The sequence below is a fragment of the Penicillium waksmanii genome (genome assembly GCF_028829765.1).
Source record: "Penicillium waksmanii strain IBT 27052 chromosome Unknown utg000007l:1.0-4314555.0:1.0-4317578.0, whole genome shotgun sequence".
NCBI lineage: Eukaryota > Fungi > Ascomycota > Eurotiomycetes > Eurotiales > Aspergillaceae > Penicillium > Penicillium waksmanii.
Window position 1 is genome coordinate 2,059,573 of NW_026643253.1, and position 16,983 is coordinate 2,076,555.

Consider the following 16,983-nt stretch of genomic DNA (forward strand, 5'->3'; position numbering starts at 1 on the left):
GGCGCTACGGTGACCGTGCGTTCAGGCTCCTGCTGACATTACCCCTCTCAGTCTCATCTTACCCGATTGTGATCGATTCTGATCGCTTCCACCTCCGAGTCCTATCCCTGTAGCGCCCGGGCGGCCATCTTCCTTCCTACAATCATCATGCGGAGTATATTCACCATAACCACACCCCTCCCAGCGTATATCACGCAGGAAACAGTGATCAAATTACTCCATTCCCACGCAGACATGATCAAATTGAATCCACTGGTCACCAATTTCCAAACATGCGACCCTCCAACAAACAGCCCAGCAGATGAGCATGACTTCATCTGGTACGAGATTACCGACAAGGTTGCCTATCTGCCATGGAATCTTCTTTCCGGAGAAGTCACTTTCAAAGCATCTTTTTGCGATCTTCCAATGGGGCTGCGGACGCATATTTACGCTCCGATGGGCTTGGATATGAAAGAGTGTTGGAGTGTTGAGAGTATGAGCACGGATCCTACAGGTGCAGATACAGAAACTCAAACAGAAACAATCACGCCTGGTCGTGGTCTAGCAGGCTCGAGTGAAGGATTGTGTTTGAGAGAAGACATTGATATGCAATGCAATATGTTGATGACCTGGTTTGTTAAGAGGACTTTGAAAGAAGCACATACCACATTGATAGACCAGTTGGTTTTGAGATTTAATCAAGGGGATTACTAGTCGCCTGGTCTTCTGGGTTAGTTATCAGATACATCATACATCATACCATATCAATAGAACTCCTTTGGACCAGTGGTAAGGTTCTTGAAGTTCGTCTGAGATATTCCGTTCGCTCTTATGTGGATGCTCAAATCGCTCGTTGTAGATGCCTAACAACACTTTCTATGGGTAATGACCGAGACAGGGAATCATGACCACGTACCTAGAAGATTAGATAACATAGTAAACACTTTTAGTCGGCAAGGATAACTCTTCCGCCCCACGGGACAGCCCGCATCCGGAGATTAAATGGTCCGAGTAGGTTAACTTCACAACCTCGGGTCAACTCAAGTGCTAACTTTGAGTCACCAATTCAACCACAACAATGCCTCTACAAAAGCCCCCACCGAAAGCCATACTTGCCCAACGTATCCAACGCCTAATGGCAATAGGCTACTCAGGCATGGGCTCATGGTATATTCTGCCGAACTAAGCCCAAAATATTGACCATAGCTAACTCACCCAGGTGTCTTCTATGTCCATCAACAGTCATTGGCCTTTCCCTTGTACCAAAATACGCCTCAACTGAATATACATCCATCCTTCTAATGCGCTGTTTCGGCGCTCAAGCGGCAACTTGTGGTCTGCTGCTGGGTACGGCTAGCATGACGCCAAAGAGTTTCGTGGCGTTTGGCCTTGCTATGATTCCATATCTTGGGTTTAATTATTGGTTTGGGGTGGGTCCTGGAAAGGGAATATTTACTTCGTTGCTATGGTTGGATTTTGTGGGGAATGTTACCTTCTGTGCTGGTTCGTTTTATTGTGCTTGGTTGTTGGGACGGGATGATGAGGAGGTTTGTGTGGGTGATCGGTCGAAGAGAGTTGAGTGAGGTCTCTTCTTAAACTGTACTACTAGTCCTTTCTTTTATTGACCCTTCCAATTATCTTTGATTGAATGAGATGGATTTCGCAGGTCAAAACGGGCCTAATTGAAGTTTTATACTCTTTGTATGCATATATGGAACTAAATTTTAGCATGCCTCCCATCTTAAAAGATGAATTGGAGCCTTAATTGGCTAGGCAGGTCTTGTTGGCCTGTTGGAATAGGCATTTGAGTGTCAATTGCTAAATTACGAAAAAATGTGTGTTGAATAACTTCACGCGGCACAGCGGTGGAAACGGTAGATTAGTTATGTGGGCCTAATGGGCTGAAGGAGATAACTAATAACCCTTTTCGTACGTATCGGCACTAACTGCTCGTATTTGGGGGCCAAGAAAAGCCGACGGTGAATATTTCACCTAATTACTCTCTGTGTGCTGCTCCTGCGTACTTCAATTCCTAATAATTAACTCAGCACCGGGTTCTTGCGATCTAGATTGTATCTCTTCTACATAATAAGGCTCATTTCTCTTCCTCTCATAAGAAGTTATATTTGCCTCAGATGTCCGATTAAGAAAGATAATGGAGGATCTTTCGCCCAACTCGAATTTCACCAGCGATATTGCCGTGAAGACGGCACCCGAGCATGTGGAATCCCTACCAAACAGCCCCAGCGAGACCTTGAGCCCCTCCCACCGGGAACATCTGCTGGAACGCCTTGGCCGAGTCGACCTAGTTGCCCTGCCGTCGGAGGATCCCCCTAGACTCATATAATTGGCCTTCCAGGAAGGTAAGTCCTATGCAATCGATCGATAGTGGCCGTTCGAATGGCACTAACCTCAGCCATGGGAAAGAAAAACGCCAATCTGGCTCTAGTGGCATTCCATGGACTGATGTCCACGGGAGGCATCGTCGCGGTCGTGCCCGACTTTGAAACCTGGACGCATTACTTTGATGTGTCGATGGATACAGCCAGCTATCTGGGATCGGCCCAGGTGTGTAGTTCCTCTGCTAAATCCTCTACCATGCGAGCCGTGTTAAGTAGTTGGAATTCATTAGATGATAACCCTCGCCCTCGGTCCCCTCCTTCGGATTCCCATTGCGAATAAGTATGGACGGCTTCCGATATGGCTACTCTCCACTATCGGAGGTGGGCTGCTCAACGTGGGATGTGCACTGTCGAGGTCCTATGCCGCCCTAATGGTGCTGCGCATCTTGCAGGCCTTTTTCATTTTTCCCGGGCATCGCCATGGGCCAGGCCGTGGAAGGTAGAAGAGATTGGCTAATCTACTCTATCTTTGGTAGGTACTAGTCTGGCACTAGTAACTATTAGCTAGAAATTGATTAATGATAGTAGATAATCAGGGGTTAGAAAATTTTGTTGTACTGTAGTTTTGTCCAAATTTGTATAGGGAACACCAATAAGTAATTAAGACTTAGAACTTAAAGGCGGCCTTCAGGGCTGGCAGGTAAAATATCCCTATTTACAACTGACCACCCTGCGCTTATCGAGCGCTGTAATATCTGAGCAGACCTACCACATTTCCCAGGTCTTTCAATGCGACAATATAGGACTATTAAGTCAAATACTGAAAGAAATATCGAAATCGCTTTTACAACCATTTCCAATCATTGGTGCAGTGTAAGATTCCTTATATTCATCACATAGATAACGCTCAGTACCTTCTAAGAAGAGGAGACTCTGCGTTTCCTGAGAGTCAAAAGCAGGATAGTCAAAGCATAGACAAGTCCAACGATTCCAGCAACCACGCCATACGCAATAACTGCCCCAACAGGAGCAATAGGAAGACCGATACCTGTTAGGCGAAAGCCTAAACCGGCGTTAATAATGCCAAGAACTATAAAACACCGACCGAACCACCGATGTATGTAAGAAAATACACCTTTGCTCCCAGTGCTGCGAAAATATCTGTGCTGAATTAAGCCCATTGCGGGTTGGAAAAGGATAAGGCAAGGGACAGTCACCATCCCAATAATTGGATGATACATCCCTATGAAGCCAAGGCTTCTTGCCATTGAGATCCCAATCCCAAACCCGGCAATAGCCAACGCAAGCGTCAAAAGCTGGAAAGCAGCGTGAAAATAGACGATCTTCGAATATGGGACAACACGAAGCATCAGGGCAAATGAAGGGAGGAATATGACGAAAACCAGTATCATAATAATAGCATGGGCCTTTCTGCGACTTTCAACGGATCCAGTGTTAACTGTCGAAATCGGATGCGATGAACTTGACGTGTTCACATAATTCGAATTCGCAAACGGATTGTCTGACGTGCCACCGGTTGCTTTCTGCAGGTCAATAGCTGCAATTCCCTCAAGGTCGTGTTCGATGATAGATGCCGCTAAGTTGTTCGTGTTGAGTGGGGTTCCATATTTCACTGCCCAAACCCATGGACTTGAAGAGCTGCTCAGATCTTCACTTCCGCCGGGCCAGGTGATACAGCTATCGCATCGGATGTTTGCTGTTATAACCCCATTGCTTATCCCACTGTTGTTCAAGAGCGATAATTGAGCTTTGGAGTTATACAGTGGCATAACGTGCTCCACTCCCAGTCTTGGAGAGACGGTGACATTATTCCCATCGCTAGATGCGTAAACGATGAAGATATTTGCTCCTTGCATTATAGCGCCTTGGCCAAATGCAAACCACTGAAGCTGTGCGGTAGACTTCAGCTGAAAGAAAATCGGCCCGGCGCCGGTGGACGCGGTGGTCTCGGGTATGTTCACACTATAGGAAACACCATTTTGCCCGGGAGGCACGAATGTTTGTATTTGGGAAAGAGTGAAAGTGGGTGTAAGGAGCCAAAAATAAAGATAAAGATGTATCTTTGCCATTATGTAGCACGGGTCGGTTAGTTCTGCAAGTTCAAGTTGTCAAGAAGACCTGCCCAGATGAAATAGTCTGCTCTGCTCCGATGTCGCTTCCAACCTTGGAAGGTTGTTGTGATGGATATATCGGCAAATATGTACCATATCATTATGACACTAACTATATCCCTCAGACTTATTTAGCAGTTATACCTAGCCGGGTATCACGTATGTATTGCCCAAGCTAATCCCGCAAGCAGTTTGTGGGTTAAGACCCGCGAGGTTGCCGGATCATTTGACTTCTGGCGTCATGACTTGCTAAGCAGTTCGAGGAGGACGTAAGTAATTAATTTTTTCAAATAATATTTTCGTATAATTTGGCTAAAGTATTCATTGGAGACCACAGAATAAAATGCTGCGCCCCACCAATCGCTTTGGACATCTATGAACGTTGCGGTCCAGACGTTCTTCGTACCAAACCGCGTATTCCTAATTAGGCCATTGTCCGTATACTTACCATGGCTGTGTTAGTCAGCCACCCCGCATCCAAAATGACAAGACATGTCACATGGTGAACTATCTCGAAAAATATATTGAGGTAATCGGCCGACCTAGGTCTAATTTCGTGGCGTTTAGTCAAGGCAAAGTTCCAACTTCCTGTGGCTACTCCAATCTGACGACGAACCGCATTCTCTGTTTTAGGAAACCAACTGCCCGAACTAGGAGGTTGAAAGGGGAAGCTTAGCTTCCTTTGCCGTGGCTATGCTAAAGCTTAAATCTTCCAAATATTAGATTGGGGAGATCTCATGGTAATATACGTACATCGTTACTGAGACCACATAAAAGACACCCAGTTCCGGATTCCTCGGAATTCAACACTACGCTTTTTCAAGTTTCATTTGGACCTTCTGCTGCCTTTACATTTTCTCATCCAATTCAGTGACAATGATGATCCAGACGTATGTGTGCACGTTTGCCCTTTGTTGGCTCCCTCTCGTTGCTGCCCAGTATGGAGGAGGGGGGGGATTCCAGCAGTACTACTACGACTACGACTACGACTAGGCCTACTGCGAGATCAACTGAAAGTGCCTCTGCTTCGAGTAATACTGTCTCGGTTGATGTTGGCGAAGATGGCTTTACCTTTAATCCAGCCACTGTAAACGTCCCGAAAGGGGGCGTCGTCGAGTTCAATTTCTATCCAGGCGATCACTCGGTTGTCCAGGCAGCGTTTAACAACCCATGCCACCCCCTGAGCGATACGAGCTTCTTCAGTGGATTTATGGCAGATGCTCATGACGGAAAGGTAATTTCATGAGAATATCTTTCAAGTTCTATGACTTTCTGACATTTTAGCCCGTCTGGTCGTTGACCGTCAATGATACAAACCCGATCTGGTTCTACTGTGGCCAAGTTGGACATTGTCAAGCTGGCATGGTTGGTGTGATTAATCCATCGTAAGTGCATCACTGGAGAACCCCTATTAGTCGCTTTTAATAACTCTCGCCTTCGCATTAGTGGCTCAGATACGCTTGATGGATTCAAGTCGAAAGCCTCGAGTGCAAGTGGCCAGAGTGTGCCAGCCACTGCCCAAGGTGGTATTCTCGGTACACCAAGTGCCAGTGCTGGACAGACATCCGCGACTGCCAGCAGCATGACTACAAGCGGCACGGCTGCCAGCGGTACGACTGCCAGCGGCATGACTACTAGCGGCAGCACATCGTCTGCCAGTGGGACAACGACCAGCAGTGGTGGTGGCTCCAGTCCTAGCGCCGCGAATACGGCAGATAGTTTACACCTTTCAACTGATCTTAGTGTCTTGTCTATTCTTACCTTAATGGTGGCTGGGTTTATGATCTAGGTCAAGTTTCAGTGACATTAATGAGGTGATGAATTTGGTGAAATTCAGCTTTGGGGTGTACATAGGACACAAATTGCAGGCGGTCCTAGGCAGGATAATCGTCGTAGACTACTGAAAATGTGAAGGCTACTATACTTCAAAATTAAGCATTTTTCGGTTCCAAAGTGACTCCTGGCTTGATAATAGGTACCATCTTTTAGGCGTGCACTACTTTCATGTCTGCAAAAGGTATTGGGGGCTGTGCAACCCTTCAAGTAGATACCATCGTATGATTCCTAAAGTTACTCTTCTAGACCTCTAGTATTTGTCTATGGTAAGTAGTAGCCCATCTCTCAGAGCAGATGATCCTATATTTGGAAACTGGAATTTAATCCATTCACTCTCTATAGCAAAATGGCATTGTCGCATTAATTAATTGATGTGTAACAGATGCGCCATGGCAAAACCTGCCAAATTAATGCCCACAACTGCGTTCGTTCTAGGTAAAATCCATAAGCTACTCCCGTTGCTGTGACGCTCTTCAAAAAACTTCATATCGACCAGTCGGATCTATAGCATACACGAATAAGACACTATGCCGAGCACACCACGCCTGTAATATTTGAAAAGGTCGGAATCAAATCAAGCGATGGTACTGATTGAAGCTATCGTGCTTACAATCCGCCAAAAAATCGATCATTGCATACGATACGAAAAAGTGGCGTTCTTCAGCCCCAGTCCGACCCCTCACCGATTTACATACTTTTCCCCACGGAGATCGACCTGCCAGGGTTACCTTATTTGGCAGGTCAGATTGGTAAGAGATTAGGCATAACCATCAAATTTCCATGTCGATTCCGCAGTCATGAATTTGCGAGCGCGGGTGCGAATGCGAATACGAAAGAAAACCTTGACCTTATACTCCTTTCGTGCTAGTCGGCATTTGCTTCTTCATGGGAGCTTTCACAGCCACGACACTTCTTTTCAGCCTGTCTCAATGTGTTCCTTTCATCTTTCTTATCCCGAGAGGTCTACTAGTATTTTTCGTCTGGCATAACGTCCAAGGGACCTTATAGGCCAATCTGTTGTGGTGGCCTTTTCTCAATGGCCCAAAATGCCGTGTAAGACTCACCTACATCTCGCGTTTACACAGCCACTTCGAGCACAATATTAAAATAATGCTTTGAGATATCCGGCGCATCTTATTGGGTCTTGTTGGAGAGATGAAGGTACAGCCTAGAGGGGAGTGGCTGAATGTCAAGCCTCTGACTCAGAGGGACCCTGGGGCAGCATGGTGGGTAGTCAACTACTAGTAATTACTAGCCCCAACCCCAAACAACCTTGGAATGAGAATACAAGTACAACTTGAACCCTGGAAGATCAAATCCAATATATGCCATTGACCCGCTAAAGGAGACATGCCTCTTATACTAGTACAATTAAAACAGTAAGAAAAGAAGAAAAAGAAAAGGAGAGACAGAGAATACAGACAAATTCAACCAAAGAAAATATTAAAGAGTGAAAATTAAAGAAAAACGAAAAACTCATATGCACCATGGCCATGCACGTACATACCATCTCATCGACGATTCTATATCCAAGATCCAATCATAAGGAAAGAGAAAAGCGTAACCGTCGTCTTTCTCTCATCAGACGTTATCGCAGTGCAGGAAGGGAACAACACAACACAACACAATACAATGTAATGCAGAGCAGAGCATTGCATAAAAGCGCAGCGCAAACAGAAACAGAGACAGGTTCATCGTTGAGTCAAGTCAAAGTCATTGGACACTAGGAGAGCAAAGCGGATCACAGATCAAATCAACCGTAGCGAGCGCTCAGGCTGGCAAATGCATCCGGGCTATGCCGACCATTCTGCAGACCGCTGACGTCGACGCTGGGCTGACTCATGTGCGTTCTTGGGAATGTGGAATTCATGTTCATACTTGTTGGCGGGGGGCCGGAGAAGGGGCTTGAGGAAAACGGGGCGGAAGAGAAGGGACTTGAAGATGAGAATGGACTTGAGGGTGGCTTCGTGCCTGTTGCTCCTGGAGCATTGGCGGCGCCGTTGGTGCCCATTCCGATGCCTAGGCCGGAGGAGGGTTGATTGAGTTGGGAGGCGGTCACGCCTGCTTGGGCAGCTAGACCTGAGCCGACTGTTGCGGCGCCGAAGGGGTTGCGAGATGCCATGGGACCGGCTGTGCCGGTGGGTTGGGGAGTAGGAATTGCGGAGCCGGGTTGGGTTTGAGGAGTGGTGGTGAGGGAATTGGTGAGTGGTGGAACGGGACTGTTTGCCAGGCCATTGAAAGGCTGGGATTGCGGTTGCAATTGAGCTTGGGGCTGGTATTGAGCTTGAGGCTGGTATTGAGCTTGAGGCTGTTGTTGGAATTGGCTGGGGATCTGAGGAACTGCTGGCGAAGGGGCGAGGTTGTATAGAGAAAGAATGCCGTTTTTGCTCATCTGGCCAGTGGTCTGAGGGACCAGCTGTTGCGGTTGCTGCAGTTGCTGCTGCTGGGCCTGCTGAGGTGGGAATTGAGGTTGGGTCGTAAAAGGTCCTGCGCTTTGAGGAGTTGACATGGCCTGTTGGAATGGGTTATAGGACCCTTGCGAAATATTTTGGTTTTGTTGCGGCTGTTGCTGCGTCTGTAAAGAAGGTGTCGGTCCAAATGGAGAGGTTCCAAAGGGCGAAGAAGAAGACATGGCTGGCAAGGTGTTCGCATGCTGAGGCGGGCGTGGCGCTGTGAGAGTCGGGGCTGCTGCCGACTGCTGGGGCTGCGCATAGTTTTGAGGGGCATTAAAGAATGGATTGTTTTGTGCGGCACCTGTGTTGGTAAAGGGTTGGCTTGCCACGCCGCTCTGCGGCTGGGGTGTGGTCTGGAAGAATGGATTGTAGTTGCTATCCATTGCCTGGGGCGAAGAGACATAACCTCCCTGGTTCTGGCCGAGGGTGGCCGAAGGAGCGAATGCTGGTTGATATGTAGTCTGAGGTTGCGCTTGGTTGGGATATCCGCCAGTCGAGTGAGGGAACAACGGCTGCGACACCTGCAAGGTCTGGAAAGAGGTTTCCAATGGCTGTGCTGAGGCTGGTGTCAAGTTTGGCTGATCGAACGGGTTATACGAAGTCGTCGCAGACTGCGGCTGCTGCTGAGGAACCGGGTTCGAGACGGATCTCTCGAAGGGATTGTTGGATCCTAGCGATTGTGGGTTCGGGGTCACGGCACGCGGAGCAGTTGGCAGAGGTGCAGGTGCAGTGTTGCTTGTTGGAGCCGGAGTTCTCGCTCGTGCAGGAAGAGTGCCGTTTCCTTCTCCCAGTCTTGACAGTGTCTCCGCCGAACGGTTCAAGTCCTCGTTGAGACCACGGAGCACCATCTCGTTCCGCCGGTCATTGGTGAATCCCATCTCCCTCAACGCGGCCATCTTGGCTTCGAACGAAGCAGTCGTCACATCGGCAACTGGTGCTCCGAGGCCACGCTCGGGGCGCTCGGGACCCTTCGAGGAAGAGGGCGGGGACCAACGCTCAAGATCTGGGTTTGGCGAGGCCTTGGAAGACTTGGTCCCAAATCGGCGGAGGTTCGAGGTTGAAGCGGATCCGCGCAGACCGAAGCCGAAGAACTTGCTTCCGGTCTTGGGCGGCAGAGGAGGAGGTGAGCCCTCGGGGGATCTGGGTGGAGACCTAGCGGGAGATCTCTCGCGTCTGGACCGGGATGGCCTGGTATAACTCTCATCATCGCGGCTCGGAGGCTTCGGCTTCCCATCTTCCAATGACCGATACTGGTATTTTTGACGAATAAAGCGTTCCATGCACGAGTCGGCCTCGTCGACGTCGACCGGGGTAGACGGCTTGATATTTTTCGGGTTATAAATCTTGTTCATGAGGTTGTTTCCGTGCGATTTCATGTTCTGTTGGAGGGCAGCGCGTCAGTCTTTCGCCCATTGCCTTTGCCGGAGACCGCGGGTCAACTCACATCAACCTGCTCAGACGACCATGTATCCATCGACAATGACTTGACCTTGGATATGTGTGTACCCAGCTTGCGGTGGATTGCGGCGCACCGCATGCAAAGGAAGATGCCCATCTAAAGATTCGGGAAGGATGTTAGTCGGCGGGATCGGGGATAGGGGATTGAATTGTATTGGTGATGGCAGATCGTACGTTCCAGCTTGCCCATCCTGTTAAATGAGAGAGAAAGGATTAGTTCAATGGACGAGGATAATGGGGTTGTCATGGTCAAGAGCATCGTATCGCATCTTGGCAACGCACCTGGGGTCAAGGCGTCGCAGTCGGCACAACGGTCATTGCCGGGAATTGTGCGGATCAGCTCAGCGAGAGTTTTCTCGTTGCGCAGCTGCTGGCGCTTACTGATGCCATTGGGCATGATGAAGGAGTGAAGGAAAGGAATGGACACAATACTAGGATTGTGGTGGGAGAAGAGGAGAGGAGGATAAGAATAGGAGACAAGCCTGCGAGGGGCAAAGGTTTAAGGTGCAACCCCGGAATCGAGGCCCAAGGTTGGCCTAAGGTTGACCCAAAATTGGCCTGGTTCTGCCCCTGGCTCCACTAGACGTTCTGGAAGGCAGTAGGGACTTGGGAACTGTGGCTAAAATAGTCACGGAGGAGCTTCCATAGACAGTAGCAGCAGCATAGGTACTCCGTAAATGCGGACTCCAGTCATATACGGAGTAGCTAGTACTGATGCAGTGCTGATGACTGCTATCAGCACTGTGTTACTTCCAACACCACTGAGTACGAGTATAGCATACTCTGTACCCTAATACTCAATGGCTAATCTACAATAATTGGCATCCTCCATTGGCTTCTACTAATGCCTCTTCCATCATTGGAAGTGTATGTCTGAGCAGCAGGTGACGCCTCCACCACTGCACGTCCAGGCCGAAGCCCTTGGTGCCGTTGAGAAGCCTTATGCTGCTCTGAGAATTCATCTAGTACGCCAATATGACCTGCCATCCTATGACCATCGTCAAATGGAGGAATTGGAGGTTGATTATGCGTTCGAAAAGTGTATGAGGAAGGAAAAGTGTTGCCGCAGATTTTTCGTCCATATAGGACGGGTCACGTGCTTCCTGCCAGTATGTGGAGTCACGTTACTCAGGCTGTCAAGGCGGTGAAGGCGAACGGGTAAAACTCATCTTTTGCTTTGCAACACCTTCTTCTTCTTCCTCTCCTTCATTCATCACTCCAATTCACTTGGGAATTCACTTTGAGGATCTTCTGATGTGAAGATTATACCTTGAGTGAGTACCTTGAGTACCTTGAATTCAGGACACACATTTCGTAGTGACAGACTCTTGTCTGTCTACCCACATAACCCGCGTGGTGCCTTTCTGTGGCTCCTCGTCTCTTGGGTGATTTTTAATCGTTCGTTCGTGGGAGAACAAAACCAAACGGTTTTTAGCAGAGCCGCGTCTACTCCACCCTGATGTTCGCTATATCGAACAGCAGGACTTTTTTTACGACGGACATCTCATTTATTACCCATAAACAATATGACTTTTATTTCCTCTCGGCTTGTTTTTGTCCACCATTCACCCACCTTGCATCAAATACTGCCTAGGCCCGCCATCTAGTATCTCCCGGGAGTTCGAGTGGTTCTCAATGACCTTGATGGGAAACGTGAGTAGAGTAGAGACTTGGAGGGTACCTTCTGGCATGCAAGTAAACACAGCTTCTTCAATGGTTACTCCCAATCCATGGATCCTCACCCTCTCCCTACACGAGATGAAACAAGGCCATTGCATACTCCCGATGCACCCTCGGCCCTACTAGTGAGGGTATTGGACAAATGGCTTATCCAGAATTTACTTCCCTGCTGTCCAATATCATGCCCATACAGCACGCGAAGTTGAAGCTCTGCCATGGCTCGAAGCATCGACTTCATACAACGGCTGTGAGCGATGCATCCCAAACCTCCATTCCAAAGTTATGCTTCATTTTGACATGCCGGCTTTTTCCATACATAGTACCCAAATGGAGTATGACAATCAGATCCTTCTATGATAGTCACTGTCATTTTCAAATCTCAGATCTATCAAGAATGTGGAGAATCATGGTCCGTCCCGCCGAACTGGCCAGCGTCATCACATTCCAAAACACCCCTAGCACAATGACAGAAAAATAAAAGAAAATATCATTCTCTCGAAAGAACTATTCTTCAAGTTCTCACTTCAACTTTTGGAACTTTGGAACACTATTAAATCCAAAATGCCTTCCAAGATCTGCCACACCAGCTCCATCCCCAACCCGAGCCAAATCCTCAAAAACAACAAAGACTGGCCAAAATGGAACCTAGAAACCCACCAAACCCTCAAAAAGCGCAACTTCACCCGACTCCTCAAAGATATCAACAAACCACCACCCTCATCCGATGATCCAACCCCGCTACAAAGATGGAACCACTCCCAAAAAACCGCCTGCGCAATCGTCATCAGCAAACTAACCCCAACAATCGCAAAAGCAATGCACCCCCATAAAACCCTCGAAACCCTTCTCCAAGCCGTGAACAACTACACAAAACCCACAGCCAGCGAAGCCCTCGAAATGCTCTGCTCTCTTTGGACCAGACTTTCCACCCTCCATTCTTCGCGACATGCGAGTATCACCGACTACTGCGCCGAAGCTCGGGATATTGAAATGCAGTATCGCCGGCTTGGAACGGGAATTTCTGACGCTATTCTGTCATGCGCGTTTATTGCGGGTCTTCCGTTGGATTGGCAGGAGTGGAAGATTCGACGAACTCAGAATGCAACGGTTTTGGTTCCGTGGGATGATTGTTCGAGTTCGACGTTTTCGTTTGAGAATCTGGTGCTTGATGCGTTGGAAGAAGAGGGTCGGTTGTATAGAGTGGCTTTGCGGACTGAGGAGATAAAATGGGGGTTGAAAATTAGAGATGTGGACGATTATTCGGCGACTGTTGTTGTTGATTTTTGTACCGTCTGCCATGGTGTTTTTCATACGGCGTCGGCGTGCTCGGGGATTTATTCCCAGGTTAGACAGTCACGGTCTCATCGGAAGGCGAATAGTGGCCTGAAGAGACGACGGGTTAATTCGGACGGACGGTATACTCGGACTGCTACTGCTAGTAGCCTGAGTGCTAGCATGAGATTGGGGTTGAGGAGTGATGTGTTTTTATTTAGTTCGTGATGGGGGTTTTCTTGTATGCTGTCGTTTCATTCATTGATTTCATTCGTTGGTGTTTATGCTATTTGACTTTAGTTCGAAATCTCAATCTCTTCTTGCAACACCACTCCCGCAAATAATTCTTTACCCTCCCGACCCCAAACACTTCGACACGGAACGACCTGGCCAACCCAGAAATCTCCTGTCACTCGCTGCGTGGTGTACAGCACAGCCTGAGAGAGTCTCCGTTTCAGAGACAGACTTTTCAAAATAGCAGCAAGCTTCTCCTTCGAATCTGATTCCCCGCTGGAAATCTCAATGCACGTATAGGCATACTTTCCATCCGCTATACTCGCCGTACGATCGACCTGGTCTTCAATCGAGACGTTTCCGCACTTATATCCAAGACCCTGCCACTCGATATCACTGCCGCGGGGAAGTTGGTCAACCTCCACTGCCAAAAATGGCGATACGGACGTAGTAGATGTCTTAACACTGGAGCTGATGCTGCTGCCCAGAATGCCAAAATCAGGCAACTTCCAGGTCTGGGCTACCACATCTTCGGTCTGTCGCCCGTATTTGATATCCCAAGCATCGAACTGCGGTCCTTCTTCATCATCGTCATCACCATCGTCATCACCAGTATTCTCCGCTGTATGGATATTCTTCCACAATTCCCACGCTATCCGCGCCTGAGTCCGAATCTGAGTTTGATCATTTCCCCTACGAACCAGGAACGCAACAGCCCCTGCCCACCAATTAACCTGCATCGCCTCGCCAATCCTCCACATATGCTGCAACGCCAACGTAGCCCTGTGAGAATAATCTCCAAACGCAGACTCAGATCCATTATCCGTAGATGCAGCGACTTCCATTGAAGCCGGTTCAAGCGGTATCTGACCCGCAACATAAACCAGTCTAGTCTGGTCGTTCTGGCGATGCTCACTCCCACTCTCACCCAATTCCAACGGAATAGACAAAGCCTGCGAATACGGCCCAATATTCGCCGGAGCCCAATAACTCCTTGACTGAACATGTAGTCCCTGCCTCGCATTTCTCGCACCTCGATCCACAACGAAGGAAATCATCACATTCACGCCATCGGGTAGAGTATCGCCGCAAGCGACTGTTGCTCGCGCGGGTGGGTTTGGCTTTTGGAATAAGGAGACGTAGATTTTGTTCATGGGGGTGAAGTCGTCCATTGTGCGGAGGAGGACTGTTGCGAAGATTATGTCTTCTGTTGAGTGGGGTGGGTTGGAGGGGGAAGAGGAGAGGGCTTTTTGGATTTTGCTTGATATAGCGCTCATTTGGGAGGTGGTGCTGGGGCCGGCTTCTGGGGCGATGAGGTTTGAGATTGTCCAGGTTGTTTTTGTTAGGCGGCTGACTGGTTCGGTTGTCCATGTCGGTGATGGTGATGGTGATGGAGATAGGGGTATATTTGTTTCGGCAGTCGAATCGTTTGCGTCAGCAGGTCCAGTCGAAAGGTCATTCAGCAGTGTAGCGAATTTCCCATCAAACAGAGCTGGCCTTCTAATATCCGATGGCGCGATATCAGACTGCTCCTGCTCTTGCTCCTTCTCCTGCCCATCAGATTTAGAAACACACCTCGCCCCCTTCAAACAAGTATAAGCAACGCCCCCATCAGCGACCCGACTAACAGCTTTCTCAACAAGAATCCTCTTCTTCCAAAGAAACCCCGGCCCATCAACAGCAAGAGTCTCATACTCACCCCCCCTCACCAAGGACAGCGCCCCGAATATCCTCCGCCTCCGCAAATCGACTCATAGCCTTAACGATACGTCTTCGAAACAAACGACCCGAGCCCCCACTGCCGGAAACATTGTTCCAAAGAAACCCATCATCCAGTCCCCCCCGAAGCAACTTTGATAATTCGCGCATCACACCCGGCGGCGGCCATATCTTCTAGCAAACCCGCTTCACGCACTGTGGCCGGGTCAGCGACGCGCTCTGCTGGGGCGGGCAGTGAGGGATAGTTCCACAGCCAGGCGAGCGGGGTTAGACCTAGTCTCCCGGCCACGTTCTCGATTCGGGTTCGTTGGTATGTTGATAGGATTGCGCCAGCTGAGACGGCGTTGACTTCTGGGTGGGCTTTCATTATGCGGGTGAGGAGTGGGACTAGGGACTCTGTTTCGTCTGCTTCACCGTCGACCGCGTCACTTCCAGACAGGACGTCCTTCTCAGAGGACTGCGAGACAGCATCGTGTCTATAAATTCGAGACGTATCCACGGCCCCGCCGGTGATTGGGGCGCGGTAGAGTGGGATGCCTAACGCTTCTTCGTAGAGGGGAATAACGCTGTGACCGATGGTTTGGTACATGAAGCTGTCAATATCTTCTTCTTCTTCTTTTTCTCCGTCGTCGTCATTTTCAGCGGCCTTTTCGGCAGTCGATGTATTGGGTTTGAGTTCGGGGTGCAGGTTTGCTAGGGCGATTACTTTGTGTCCATTGCGGATGCAGTGGAGGATGGAGAAGAGGGAATCTTTTCCGCCTGAGACTAGGGCGATCACATTGAGGCCTCCCAGTGTTGCAGGTTGTGTGTTGGACATGATTGGGGGGGTGTTCATGGGAAGTTGTTGTTCCCCGGGGCAGTAGAGCTGCGTAGTGTGGTGGGATAATTTGCAAGTCCCACCTGTTATCAGTGGAGCATACTAAACTCTTATCGCGCTCGGTCATGGTCTAAAATTGGACTAGGCAGTGTTCACCCACCAAGATGGCTCACTTGGTAAGAGGCAAAGACGCCGCGCATACACCTGCCGTACATCCTGTAGTACATTCGTGTTCAGACAATAGACAGGTCCTCGCTCGGGTTCGAAAACAGCCCCCGTCAGGTTTCCGGGTTGCCGAGGTTGCGCGATTTCCCCCTCCAACGGTTGCAAACCAGGCTACGTTTGTTTAAAGGGCGCCTTCAGGCCCGTAAGAGAGGATCCCTCCCTAAGAGAGGCCTGAATGTGCTGGTACTTCGATTATGAGGACTGGCTCAGAGCTATAAGTTTTTTTAAACTATTCTTCCCTTCAAGGACAATTAGTTAGACTACACTGTGATTAGACTACTCTGTGGATAGAAGTATGATTGATATTCTTGATTGATTCGGATCCCGAGGATAAATTGAGTAAATAGACCTTGACCAACACAAACGAGCAGGCAATGCAATACAAGAAGGGGGTATGAGGTATAAGGTAAGAGGTAATGAGGATCAGGATGAGATCGGGGGTGGTCAAATTAAGATATACACGAATGTGACCAGCACAACAAAACGGGTGTTCAAAAAGCAAAAGGGGGGGGAGACAAAAAGAGGATATTACATGAAATAAGACAAGAGCGAGAGGTGAACGAAACGGCGAAGAGAAGCTAAAGGGTGGGGGGGGAAAAAAAAGTCACAGAGAATGGAAGGATAAAAAGCAAGGGCAAATCGGCAAACGATAGAGCCGAGAAAGGATTTGCCCATAACGCTGATGTGTTGATCCGGGGGATAACAGAGACGAGACGAGACGAAAAAGACACAGACAAAATGAAAAACAAAGGAAATTGCAAGGAAACACAATGACAAAGGAAATCAACACCAAGCCACCTGTTTCATCGCGAAGACAGGATGTCATCATTGCC

General features: G+C 48.8%; 8 protein-coding genes across 8 annotated transcripts; 5 read left to right on the forward strand and 3 right to left on the reverse strand.

Annotated features, from left to right (window-relative positions):
- Positions 1–147: 147 nt before the first annotated feature.
- On the forward strand, positions 148–696 carry N7481_007595 (uncharacterized protein; the record flags this gene model as incomplete). The annotated part of the gene is made up of 2 exons (XM_057266814.1): positions 148–154; positions 185–696. 2 exons carry the CDS (start codon positions 148–150, stop codon positions 694–696), a joined length of 519 nt encoding a protein of 172 aa, XP_057121015.1.
- A 364-nt stretch (positions 697–1,060) lies between these two features.
- On the forward strand, positions 1,061–1,565 carry N7481_007596 (uncharacterized protein; the record flags this gene model as incomplete). Its single annotated transcript, XM_057266815.1, has 2 exons — positions 1,061–1,149; positions 1,202–1,565. The coding sequence occupies 2 exons, from the start codon at positions 1,061–1,063 to the stop codon at positions 1,563–1,565; spliced, it is 453 nt and encodes a 150-aa protein (XP_057121016.1).
- Positions 1,566–2,137: 572 nt separating this feature from the next.
- Positions 2,138–2,329, forward strand: N7481_007597 (uncharacterized protein; the record flags this gene model as incomplete). The annotated part of the gene is made up of 1 exon (XM_057266816.1): positions 2,138–2,329. The coding sequence occupies one exon, from the start codon at positions 2,138–2,140 to the stop codon at positions 2,327–2,329; it is 192 nt and encodes a 63-aa protein (XP_057121017.1).
- A 912-nt stretch (positions 2,330–3,241) lies between these two features.
- N7481_007598 (cytochrome and DOMON domain-containing protein) lies at positions 3,242–4,414 on the reverse strand (the record flags this gene model as incomplete). Its single annotated transcript, XM_057266817.1, has 1 exon — positions 3,242–4,414. The coding sequence occupies one exon, from the start codon at positions 4,412–4,414 to the stop codon at positions 3,242–3,244; it is 1,173 nt and encodes a 390-aa protein (XP_057121018.1).
- A 918-nt stretch (positions 4,415–5,332) lies between these two features.
- N7481_007599 (cupredoxin domain-containing protein) lies at positions 5,333–6,245 on the forward strand (the record flags this gene model as incomplete). The annotated part of the gene is made up of 4 exons (XM_057266818.1): positions 5,333–5,346; positions 5,450–5,690; positions 5,741–5,841; positions 5,903–6,245. The coding sequence occupies 4 exons, from the start codon at positions 5,333–5,335 to the stop codon at positions 6,243–6,245; spliced, it is 699 nt and encodes a 232-aa protein (XP_057121019.1).
- A 1,800-nt stretch (positions 6,246–8,045) lies between these two features.
- On the reverse strand, positions 8,046–10,600 carry N7481_007600 (uncharacterized protein; the record flags this gene model as incomplete). The annotated part of the gene is made up of 4 exons (XM_057266819.1): positions 8,046–10,124; positions 10,190–10,300; positions 10,378–10,394; positions 10,486–10,600. 4 exons carry the CDS (start codon positions 10,598–10,600, stop codon positions 8,046–8,048), a joined length of 2,322 nt encoding a protein of 773 aa, XP_057121020.1.
- A 1,844-nt stretch (positions 10,601–12,444) lies between these two features.
- On the forward strand, positions 12,445–13,499 carry N7481_007601 (uncharacterized protein; the record flags this gene model as incomplete). The annotated part of the gene is made up of 2 exons (XM_057266820.1): positions 12,445–13,069; positions 13,456–13,499. 2 exons carry the CDS (start codon positions 12,445–12,447, stop codon positions 13,497–13,499), a joined length of 669 nt encoding a protein of 222 aa, XP_057121021.1.
- Positions 13,452–16,052, reverse strand: N7481_007602 (diphthine--ammonia ligase family protein; the record flags this gene model as incomplete). Its single annotated transcript, XM_057266821.1, has 3 exons — positions 13,452–15,126; positions 15,264–15,973; positions 16,029–16,052. The coding sequence occupies 3 exons, from the start codon at positions 16,050–16,052 to the stop codon at positions 13,452–13,454; spliced, it is 2,409 nt and encodes an 802-aa protein (XP_057121022.1).
- Positions 16,053–16,983: the final 931 nt, after the last annotated feature.